This window comes from Acanthopagrus latus, chromosome 5 (assembly GCF_904848185.1).
Source record: "Acanthopagrus latus isolate v.2019 chromosome 5, fAcaLat1.1, whole genome shotgun sequence".
Classification (NCBI taxonomy): domain Eukaryota; kingdom Metazoa; phylum Chordata; class Actinopteri; order Spariformes; family Sparidae; genus Acanthopagrus; species Acanthopagrus latus.
Window position 1 is genome coordinate 25376750 of NC_051043.1, and position 12306 is coordinate 25389055.

The 12306-nt window shown below is 40.0% G+C and overlaps 1 protein-coding gene across 5 annotated transcripts; it reads right to left on the reverse strand.

The window, feature by feature from the left end:
• Positions 1-106: 106 nt before the first annotated feature.
• Positions 107-9575, reverse strand: LOC119020064. Of its 5 annotated transcripts, XR_005075226.1 has the most exons (16): positions 9439-9575; positions 8038-9270; positions 7459-7603; positions 6807-6964; positions 6349-6386; positions 6089-6236; positions 4977-5137; positions 4197-4351; positions 3915-3998; positions 3469-3535; positions 3179-3301; positions 2907-3034; positions 2627-2743; positions 2368-2475; positions 1450-1609; positions 107-241 (listed from the first exon to the last, which is right to left on the reverse strand). XR_005075226.1 is itself a non-coding variant. In XM_037099142.1 (15 exons), exons 2-15 carry the CDS (start codon positions 9245-9247, stop codon positions 1513-1515), a joined length of 2652 nt encoding a protein of 883 aa, XP_036955037.1. In that variant the 5' UTR covers positions 9248-9270; positions 9439-9575; the 3' UTR covers positions 183-1512. The 5 variants fall into 5 exon arrangements, 3 of the variants coding, with proteins under 3 accessions (XP_036955037.1, XP_036955035.1, XP_036955036.1); XM_037099142.1 differs by having other exon boundaries at positions 183-1609; positions 3266-3301; XM_037099140.1 differs by having other exon boundaries at positions 183-1609.
• Positions 9576-12306: the final 2731 nt, after the last annotated feature.

Below are 12306 nucleotides of genomic sequence, written 5' to 3' on the forward strand. Positions count from 1 at the left end.
AAAACATTTCCCTCCATGTCTGAATAAATCCCATCAGTAGAAAGACTCCAGGATTCTTCTAAATCCTCCTGCTACCTCGCTTTTATACCCTTCCTTTTTTCTTTTTCGCATGTGGTGTGCACTCCTGACGAAAACACATTTATTTTTGGACCCTGAATGACAGTGTTGCAAATGCTGTTAAAAGCCATGACTGGTATCAAAGTGGAAGAATCCCTCCAGGAAATAAGAGTGTTGCCAGGATCTGCAGGAGGAGCGATAAGTAAAGATTTAGTTTGAACTACGAACAGAATGAAACGTGAATCCTCAGTTTCATCATGTAGAAGTATCTCATACAGCAGTCGGCATTCGTTTTACATGTTTTCTGCCAATGTTTTCTATCTTTAAATGTTGGTAAAAGAAACCGTTAGACACACATGACTCACTTTAGTTACTTTACTTACTAGATCTCAGATGATGTTGTTCATACTTTCTTTCTTCAGTGTTACAGACTGTGGGGACGATATTTGCATGCACACTGCCTCCTCTACACTTTGACGCGTATCACACTTTTTCCCCATTTTATAACCAACACGTTGACCTGAACGCATCACTGTGTACGTTATGATCTGATCTCTTGGTCTTCATGAAGCCTAGAGGCAGCCGTATCAATACATTTTTTAATTTACAAAGACATACTGGGTATGTTTTATGTTTATTTAAGGCTTTTCACAGAACTTGGTATAACAGCTTTCTCATAATCTGAAGGTTATTCTATGACTACAGGGCACAGAAGGCACTACAGCCAAATGGATTTGTCTCCCCAAGAGTTCAAAACACTGATTAAAAAAGGCTGTGATTGTTCATTCTAAGCTCGACTTTGTATTACATGTCTCTTGTCCCTTGTCTATTTTATAAATGATAATAATCAGTTTTCACTTGCTTTGAATTCCTTCTACTTTGTACTCATGTGTTTTCTTTTGCTGGGTTGAAAAAAGAGATTCAGATTGGAAAGTTAAATAAATGTATAAGTAAATCAAAATGTAACTGCCTTCTGTACTGTAAATATTTGATCTATAGTGTATATTCACATGATATCATGTTTATTCTGTATATAATGTTTGACTACCAGCACTTTATATTCAGCCTAATGTAACTGATGCACAATCTCATACTGTTTACATGGTAAATGTATAAATGACTTGCCCCTAATTTTAATTTACATATCACTAGAACACATAGTCACATTACTCTGTTCTTTATTGCTGTCGTAGTATTTGTACAATGACATTAAACGCTGAATCTGAATCTACTAGTCAAAAGGACATGAATGCTGCTGTGAGTGCATTCACAAAAATACATAAGTTACAAACGAGGGGAGGCAGAGATAAGACGTTAACGAGTCTTCTCATGGAGCACTTCCACAACACACACAGTCACACATACAGGTACATTTAAATGCATTTTATTCACCTCATTCTTTTCTTTCCACTCTTTTATGTTTTGTCCAGGTGTGTACAGATGTGTCCGTGTGAGTCAGGGCAGTGGGTAAACTTTTACAGCGGCGTTAACTCCTCTGATCTCTCTCTCAGTGGGGAGACGAGTACAGCCGTAGAGATGGAGCACCTTCAACCTAAAGGAACACAGACACAAGTTAAATGTGTGCAGAGCAAAGGTTGGATGTTCGACGTTCGTATTAGGTACAACAACATGTGTTGAGATAAACTCTCTCTAATCTGCCGTATCGGTCCAATAATTACACCACTAGCAGCTGATCAGTCTCACAAAGTCGGTCATTGTATTCATGTTGTACAGTGTTCGTATAGGCTTCATTTTGATCATCTCTCAGCTCAGAGTCGGGTGTTGTTAGTCAGCAAAGTGCAACTTCACAGTTGAAAGCAGGGAGCTGTTTTTTGTGAATGTCTACAGCGCAGAGTTTAAACAGTTACAGATAGAGGCACACTCTGTTGCTGTGTCTTAATTCAGGGTCTGCATTTGTGGCCTTCAAAGGCGAGCCCTTCAGAGAGACCTTGTTAACCGCGTCAACCCTTGTTAAATGGGTCGGTCTAGCCTTTGGAGCATTTCTGTGTTGCGTCACCAGATGCTTTACCCTTACCTCACGATTTGTGCCACCCAGGCCGGCGAAAGTGATGATCTACGCCACGCAATGTCGCCATTTTCTCTTTTTCTTTCTTCTTTTTTGGGCGCAAAGAAGGATTGTAGCGGTGTATCCTCCAAAAAGAGGGAAAAGAAGACCGCATTTGTGGGGCGCATTTGGAAGGAGCCTCAAATTGCAACGGCCGTCACGAGGCGTTGTGACGTAATTGGCCTTCAAATGCGTCCGTCGAAGGATGCAGACCCTGAATTGAGACGCAGCACGTGTATGTTTACCTCTTGCAGCGTCTGCAGAGCTTCAGTATGTTCTCCCGGGTGATATGGCAGAAACTCAGTTTGACAGTTTGGAGGTGTCCACCGCAGTAATTTGCCAGCAGAGTAACCCTGTGCCACACAAACACACTGTCTCTGTAAGTCACTGTGACATTTTACTCCTCGCCGTCACATTGCTGATGTCTGGGCCACACGCAGCCAAAGTGCTTAAAGAAGTATTTATGTTACAGTAGATGTAGAGAAACATTCAGTGGCGTCGTACCCTCTGTTTCCTGTTCCAGTGGAGCTGAGATCCAGCTGCTCAAGTCTTCTACATCCCAGAGCCAGAGACCGAACTCCTGCATCTGTTACCGTCTTACAACCGCTCACATCGAGGGATCTGACACACAAACACACACTGTGAATGTCAGTAACACAAAAGTCAAAACTCTCATCCTCAAAACTGGACCAACATGAGTCTAACTCAACTGAAAACCCAGAAAAGAGCACAAGTATGGCAGCTTAGGTTGAGCATAGGTGTGCGTTTGTATCTCTGTGTGTACCTGATATAAGGTGTGTATTTGCTTATGCTGTGCAGTGTCAGGTCGGTCACTCCAGGGCAGGAGTTCAAGGTCAATCTCTGAAGTTTGACACAGTTTTGAAGCAGAGTGTCCACTGTGGCGTCAGTAACCTGTCACAATAACAACAGACACATAGAGGACATTTAGGTCTCCACGTAAGACTTCGTATTGTATGAATTTCAAAATTCCACAAAGTTTTTTTAGCTTCAGATTCAACATATCTGGAATTTCGAGTCACAGAATTTGAAACCCACCGCCCGCAGTCCAGTGAGATTAAGTGAAATGAGACATATGAGCCGTGATGTCATTACTGTCAGACTGTGTGTGTTGACTTTGGGCACCTGTCCGATGTTGAGATGCTCAAGGTGAGGACACACCTGAAACACAAAAACTGGAAACCTGTTCATACTGTTCATGTAGCGAAGAACACACTGTTGCCGTGTTGCTCTGTATAATGAACCTTTTTCACATGGCTGAACAATTCTGTTTTGCAATCTAAGACAAGAGAAATTGCATTTGATTGCTTTTCAAATTAATCGAATACCTCAAACACTGCCTGTAGACACGATGGAGTGAGGAACTGACAGCCGAACACCTCCAATCTGCACAGACTGATGTGAAAACACACTCACACAAACAGAAACAAACACACGTCTGCACAACCTGATCACAGCTGGATTGACAGTCCACTATAAAGGAAAATTAAATTTCTCCATTGCTTTTCGGGAGGTCAACAGAGTCCAGTCCAACCAAAACTCCTCAGCATATCGAGTTACACGATAGTGAAAGTCCACTGGTGGATGGAGGTGGTTGTTGTCATTACCAAGAGGAACAAAAACTAAAATAATCAGGAAGCTAATTTGGATTTTGAGACCATGAAACGTCAAGCAACTTTATCACACACAGACATCCACATGGACATTTATGAGGACAAGTCAAAGACAGGAAACTTATGAACACACAAGTGCATTAAAAAAAACTTTCACTGACCTTTCTTTGTGTCTCATGACGAGTCTCGTCAGGGGGTCATCAGAGACATGACAGCCATTCAGGACAACAGATTTTAACTGCAACCTACAGGAAAGACAAATGAAGCATCGTCCAAAGGAGCTTTTTAAATGTACAATGGATTTTTACGCAGCTTGTGATTTTTTTCCTAAAGACACTGTTGTAGAAAAAGAGAAAACTTAATCATATCTCTACTTAAGGATGCACAATATTAAATATACAATATCCAAAGAGCCGATATTTTGTGTTTGTGTTTGAACTGACTCTGAGCGTCCGTCACTCAGAGCTTTCACTCCCGTGTCCGTTGCTCCGCTCCAGCTCACATCTACTCGGGTCACACGATCACAACACCGACTGATCAGTGCCAGCATCTGGTCACCGTGGAGACATGGACCAGTACAACTGGTGACTTTGAGCTCCTTCACGTAACAAATGAAAAAACAGTGAGTTTGCTTGTGACATTATATGATAAAAATAAAACACAGAAGAAAAAGCAGAAGTGAGTGAGATCATCTTTAACATGCAAATCCTTAGATTTTTCGACCTTTGATGAAAAGCTGATGTGTTTCTTACTGTTTATAGCAACATTACAAACTCACCTATTGTGTCATCATTAAACCTCATCTTAAAATCTAAACTACAGCTTGATTTAGGTTAATACGTACTTTATTGTGAATGTATTAGCAGTTAACTTTTCTTTTTGCAGCTACTGGAGATAATACAAGAACAATGCCTTATCAAGGTTAATAAATCCTCCCTCATTATGCATAATCGATCTTTATTACCTGTCAGCAAACACTTATCAAAAAGGGTGTCAATATAAAGTGTCACTGGTTCCTTACATAACACACGGACAGCACAGTGGCTTATTGATTAACAGGATCTAATCCAACAACTTCGAGGGTCACGCTGTAAAGTCATGAGATGACAAACATCTAGAGGCTTTCACTAAATGTCAATCCTCTACAATGGCTTTTCTTTGCCTCTGTCTGATCTGAGTGACAAAAGGAAGGAAATCTTGACTTGGCTCGGTGGGTTTTTTACCTCTAGAGTTTTTCCACACAGAGTGAAAAACATCTCCAGCCCAGCGGAGGTGAGAGACGCTGCACTGCAGCTGTACAGACACAGACTGCGAGGACGACGTCTGCTCACACAGAGTAACCACCGCTCAGTCAGGACGCAGTTTTCAATCCTCAGATCTTTCCCTTCAGACAGAGAAACGTTTAATGTTCAGTGGATCAGTCTGTTTGGGTGATTCAGTGACCTGCAGTGTGTGTGTGTGTGTGTGTGTGTGTGTGTGTGTGTGTGTGTGTGTGTGTGTGTGTGTGCAGTGCAGGTCTGAGAGCATGTGATGGTGCAGGTCTGAGTTATCTTACAGTGTGTTTGTCCAGGGAGTGGTACAGTACAGTACAGCACCGCGCTGGAAGTACTTACATCATGAGAACACACCATGTGCTCTGACACACACTGCAGAGGTCCAACTAATGTCATTAACGGTGGTGGAAAACTGCTTTTAGTCCAGAAGGGTTCTCAAGTGCAACTTTGAGATACGTTTTTATTGTATTTACCAAATTTTCATACCCTCTTTCTTCAGTTAATCAGAAAAATACACATTCAAAACAATCCGATTTGGAGAGCTAAAAACAATGTATAAATCCCCTCTTGAATTAGCTGGAAAATGCATCATCAGAAAGCTAAAACAGGTTTTTCAGAGCTCTTTAATGATACTTCCATATTCCCATCAAGACCTTTATACTTTTACATAAGGTGTTGGATGCAGGAGTTTGCCTTGCAGTGGAGTATTTCCACAGTGTTGTATTAGATATGACACCTGTCCATTGCTATTTATATTTTTTTGAAAATGATGCGTATCTATCTTCACTATCTTGGATGACATGAACTCCAGATTGCAGCAGTAAAAATATGGCCCCATAACGGGAAGTGAATATTCTCTGAACTGAGATGGTCGGAGAGCATCATTCTGGATATCATCGATCAAATCTTGGAATACTTTGGGGTTTTTTTGTGCAGTGGAGCTTTTTCACAATGTGGCATTAATACTTTTACTTCAGTAGGTAACACTTCCTGAACTGTTGGTGAAATGAATACTTAACCTGAGTCATACAAAAAGCAAAAGGTTCAGAGTGGAGACTCACAGAGTGTGTGATCAGTGGCCAGTGTGTGCAGGCGGCTGCAGACCTGCAGCACTGTGCACAGGTCGCTGTGAGGCAGCAGAGACAGGATGGACAGCCACACCTCATCAGGCAGAGACAACCAGCAGGGACACACAGGGACACCTGCTGGCTGACCGGTGTTATAACAACAACACACACAGTTAAGACGACACATAGCGATCGATCAAAACACATATTTGATAGAAAGCCAATAGCAAATTCTTGAAATAAAGATTTCTTACACTGAATCTGCAGTCAGTTTGTTCACATCGACATGCAGCTGTGAGGGAAAACAGAGGTAAATGTTATTCTTGTAAATAGTCAACAAAAGTTACAATTCTTAGAAATGTTTTCGCCTCAAACATGTAATGTTCTCAAGGGAACTTTTCACTGATGAAGTCTTAACCTTTAAATAAATAGAAACCTCCTGAGGACTTGATATGTCGACATAATGAGATTAAACATGATTAGCACTAGTTCACACAGAGAACTCTCTATCAGCTCTGATGAATATCCTCTTTATCTTAGCGTGAAATTAATTTAAATAAACTGTCCTCAAGAGGAACACAAGCAGATCTGTTTATTGGCAACATAAGCCCAATAAAATCCAGCTGTTCATATGACTCCCTTGATGACTCTGCTTTTGTGATTTACTTCATGTCATAGTGTTTCCGTAGGTGATACTCTGAGTTGAGCTCACTTGAAGCTGGTGTCGTTGGTCTGCGGCACTCGTGAAGAGCTGTGCGTGTCCTCGTAGGTGGCCGATATTTGTGTGTATCACTACAGGCTGAAGTAGTTTCCACTTTGTCCTCTGGTGTGAGTCTTTTTGTGTGTTTGATTACTCCTGAGGGCCGAGGTCTGCAGGGGGACAGAGGGACAGGTGCGGCTTCAATACTACGGCAACAAACACTTCAGGCTAATGTGAAATACCCGAGCAGATAGCAAATAATTTTGTCTGTGGAAAAAGTGCACTCTCCCCTGGAAGTGTGTGTGTGTGTGTGTGTGTGTGTGAGAGAGAGAGAGACTGTTTGAATATTTCTAAGTGTGAAACCACGGGATATTTTTGACAAGGGACCACTGTTTTTCAACATTTTTAGGCGCGATGTCACTGGATGTTATTAAGGAGATATTGGGACAATTCCAGCTGTGTTTGTGGCAACAACAAAACTGTAATTTTAGCCAAAATCTGTCTTTTGACATAACCAAATGGTTTTAGTGTCTACATCTAACAATTCATTCAACTTATTCATACATTGCCAACATTTATTCTACTGATTGAGCTGGTTTTAATGAGAACAGATTGTTTTGTTTTGTATTATGCTGATGTTCATATTTGGCACCTCATCTGTTACCTTTGCGATATTTCTTTATTTGCTATGGGAGACAGGGAGACTCGTGGCTTTTCACAGAGTCTCAACGAGGCTCCTCGACCACCTTTGACACGACTCTGACAACCCTTCCTGTTTGGATCACATCCGAGTCTCTTTGGAAAGAATCCTTAACACAGACAAAGACGGAATAAAACTCACATAGACAAACATATTCAGGATATTCATGCAAACTTACACATAAACAGTTTGCAAAACCTTATCATCATCATTATAATTGATTTCATAGTGATTTTAGCCTTTGTGTGAAGAGGGGCAAATGAAGACAGAAACAGAAACAGAAAAGTTAACCTCAAATTAAACAGTAAAATAAAAATAGTCTTCAGACTTGATCTAAATATAAGTTAAATCGACAGAATATAGTTTATCCTTTGATAGAACGACGTCCAGTGGAGTTGACAGATGTATTTTCTGATAACACTGAATAAAAATGTGCTCCTTTTGTTTGTCGTCTTTCCTGTCCTATAAATTAGGTTTCTTTTTCAGACCTGAACTGAAGGGTTAGAACCACATCTCTGACATCATTTATAAGATATGAAATACCTGGGTCAGGGGTGAGTGCAGCTCTCTCCTCCACAGCGGGAACTTTGTGAGTTGACGTCGCACCTCCTGCAGTTCTTTTTAGAAATCCTCCACTTTTGTTGCTTTGATGGTCCAAATGTTTGCTGGTGGTTAAGGCACAAATGGCTGCAGGTTTTTCTTTCATAGTTGAATTGTCATAATTTCCAGTCTGTCCCTGTTCAGTAAGCATTGCCCTGCTTCTTTTGTATTTAGATCTATCCTGGTTTTTATCAGTAGAATCTGAATTTGTGGTTTCCGCAGCGGCGACCTTTTGGTCGATACATTCAAACCCAGATGTAGGAAGGGTCGGTGCTTCAACAGGTGCTGCCATTTCTTCTGATGCCTTTCTCTCTTTCGCCTCTATGAAGCCTGCTGGCTCGATATGTTGCTGTTGTCTTATTCTAAGGTGATGCAGCTGATCCACACAAAGCTGGTACTGCTCATATATGCTTAATTTTGGGGGTATTTCCAAATGAGAGTGTGAAGACTTCTCTGTCTGTTCCCGTGTCCTCTCAGGCTCAACGATGTTGATGTCACCCTTTGCACACATCACAAACACAGAACCAGAGTCTTGCTCTTCATTTACCTCCGACTTCCTCTGATAAGTTTTGAATGGACTGTTTTCTCTGCAGGTTTTGTCTTTGCTAGCGGTTTGTGTATCAGGTAGATTCACATGTTTCATATTTCCAGGGATTTCTCTGAACTCAGGCAGAGTCAACTCATCTCTCCCTGGGATAAAGGAGAACGGGACGCAGAAGTCATCTGAGAAAGGAGGTTTATATGCACCTCCTCCTCCAAAGACCTCATTACCACCTGCAGCACGGGAGACAGGATGATGGTACTCAGCTGCAGATGAATGTTTACGTACAGGTGATATCTTCTCTGCTTCCCTATGTGCTCCATCGGCTGATATCAAGCCGTCAGCTCTGCAGAGTTTGTGGCGAACCTCTGACCCACTGCTGAGGAAACTGTGAGTCCAGTCCAACACATATTTCAGCTTCTGCTGCTCACTAAACATGGAGTCACTGAGAACATGAAGGCTCAGGTCCTGGTTGATGATCTGCCTACGATTCCCAGAGTCCTCCAGGAGCTCAAACGCAGCACCTCCCAATCCTGTGGCAGGATCTGTCTCCACGGTTGGATTTGCTGCTTGAAAATTCATCTCTAGTTCACGTTTCTTAGACCGATCCATTCAGTCATAGACTTTCTATCTATCTATGTGAAAGTGAAAACAATAACGTAATACTTTTGTTATGCAACAGAATATTTGTCACTATGATATTTCAACTGAAGAGTCTTCCACCTCAGTTATTCTTTCATGACTGAGGAGTAATTTTGTCTATTGAACACATAAAACAAGAGCGGCACTCACGTCACTCTTACCTTAAAGACCTCTTCTCCTCCACTTCATTCAGCGCAGTCCTTGTAAACTCTTTCTTTCAGCTCTTAACAGGACATGATGTTTTCTAATATGATAGAGGATAATTCTAGTAAACTCAATTCAACCCTTGACAGTAAAGCTTTGAACACTCCTGAAATCTGTTGTCGCTCTCACAAACATCACCATAGAGACACTAACAGGAAGTGCACCCTCACTATCACAACACATGAGGGAGACAAAGCTCTGTGAAAGTATGTTCAACATGTACTGACAGGACAATTACTGAGAAATAGAAGAATTTAATTTAGTTAATTCAACTTCAGTTACTAATTATATTATAAACTGTGAAATGCCTACATTGCTTATTAGCCAAATATTAAGCAATTCTAAAGGTTTATAAACATCAGTTGCAACTTAAATGTTAGATGAGCTACACAACATGTATTATAAGTATTATAAAAAACAATTACAACTTTACAATTAACATTTGTTTATGAAGCATTAAACTGTTTAAGTTTTATCAGGTTTTATCAATATATACGTTTACCATTTATTTACGTTTGAAAGCTTTACAAAATTTGAACTAATAGGTGGCAAACTTCCTCAGTTGATTGCTAGTTTTCATTTATATAATCTTTAAATATGCTAATGAGAGCATTTAATGAAATATGTAGCAATTTGCATAACCTTCCAGCACAGAAATCTGAACTAAAATAAATACCTAAATGTGTATTTAGGATGTTTTATTTCCTCTTATCTGAAAGATTTTTTCAATTTTGACTGAAACTTTGAAAAAAAAGTCATGCAAATAATTGACACATCAGACGACATATTTCAATATATATTCATTAGGGAGCTTTATTGTGGCAGTATTAACATATAAAACAATCTATGTTTTCTTTTATAACATACAAACATTCAAAATTTTCACTTCACAAAGTTCATAAGGCTTGGTTGTCCCAGAAGAGAGGGGGTCATTACTGAGGGATTTTTTTTTTCCTTTTTTCTAATTCTTCTGAAATTAAATCTCCCAGAGTTTATTATTAAAAGAGACTGAATGACAAAGAAAATAATAATAATCTGACCAACCAATAAAACAATCAGTTTGACCGACAATCAAAAACAACAAAGTGACCGTGCAAGAGAATCTGCTACTGTACATGCCCACACAAAACACATAAATAATATATTAAACAGCTTATTTTTCTCTTAAACCATGTGATGTCCTGTAGTTTTGCATATAGTAGACCTGAGTTCAAATATTTAAAATCTTAAATAAATTAATCCAAAGCAGTGTTTGTGTATTTAAAGAGTTTTGAATTCCAGGTATTGTCTGTAGAGCATTTTCTGTTGGTTTCATTTAAAGGCTGATAATTGAATTTAAGGTTTGTAAATACTTGACTCATGTCGGGAACTCAGAACCTCAGATATGACATCAACTGGTGTGTGATCTCGATGATGTTGTTTTAATCACAGTTTACAGGCAACAGAAGTTGAACTATCGGTCCATCTATATGCTGTTTGTAAAACACAAGAACTCAAAGTTCAGTAGCTCAAAACAAGAGCTAAATCTCAAGGGGCTGAAAGTCCCTTTTAAACTCAGAAAGGCTGCTAAACTGATGAGCTACAGGCTAATATAATGCTACAGTGTCACACAGGGCCAGAGATCTGTTTTATCACAGAACTGAAAGGCCTTTTGTTGTTTGCAGTGAGTTGAGGTTTATTTTCACTTTCCATTCACTCGATTTAGTGTTTTTTTTTAAACGTCTTAAAACAGCTAAGCAATTAATCAATCAATCGATTAGCTAATAGCATGCTCAATTAGCAATGAGGTTAGGTGTTAGTGTTGAGCATCCGGCTTTAATGATTTACACACACAGCAAAAGCACAATGAAAGCTAACTAGTCAAATATTTTAGAGCTGCTCTTCGCACATCAAGGAGTTTCCGTTTTGTGCTGAGACAGAATTCAGATCTGCAACATGAACTGGCAACATGTCAAATTCATGTTTAAAACCAACAAGGGGCATCATATCACCTAACTGTAACAGCTAACTGCTGCTAATGGTTGCTGCTAATTAGCTCAGTTGGCCATTCAGCTAGCAGTCCAGACTGGGAGCTTGGGGACGAGGGGTGTATTGTTCTTTACACCATTAGCACAACAGCTTTGGACCTGGATGGGTCAGGGCTAGCTTGTTAGCACGCTAACTTCAGTAAAAATCTCTGCAAAACAATAGACAGTATATCATTCATATTATTCCTTCTTGCACTGTTGATACATTTGGTACATTTTTTGTACATTTTCAACTTAAATTCCTACATAATGCCCCTTTAACAGACATCACCCTGCTTTGTTTTTGGAAGCCAATAAAATCATCAACCACATATTCAGTCTCAGGTAAAGTCATTCATTAAAATTAAGCCCAAAACACACCGCGTAATGTGTATTGTTTTTTAAATGATCGAGAGAAAAGCCTGTGAATGTCTCAAAATCTTTTTCTCTTCCTCGTCATTGGTAAAAACACAGAGAACATGCACTGATCTGAGATGGTCAAGACAGCCAAGCCTATATCTAGATCGCTTTACACAGACAAGACACGTAGAGGGAAGAAAGAAAGGAACTCTTTACCCAGATTGGGTTTTTTGCCACAGCTATAAACAACAGTATCTACAGATGAGGTCATGCAATTTGCATTGAGAGGTCAGGTCAAGTGAGCGAGAGATACCCCGGGTTAGTAAAGAGGAGGATGAAGCACAGAAATAAAGGACCAAAGCCGGGTACAAACTACATCTGTACAGCTGTGTACATGAAGCCTATACAGCGTCTTTTTTAGTTTAAATCTACAGCAAATCGCTCGAGCATTTTGGTACA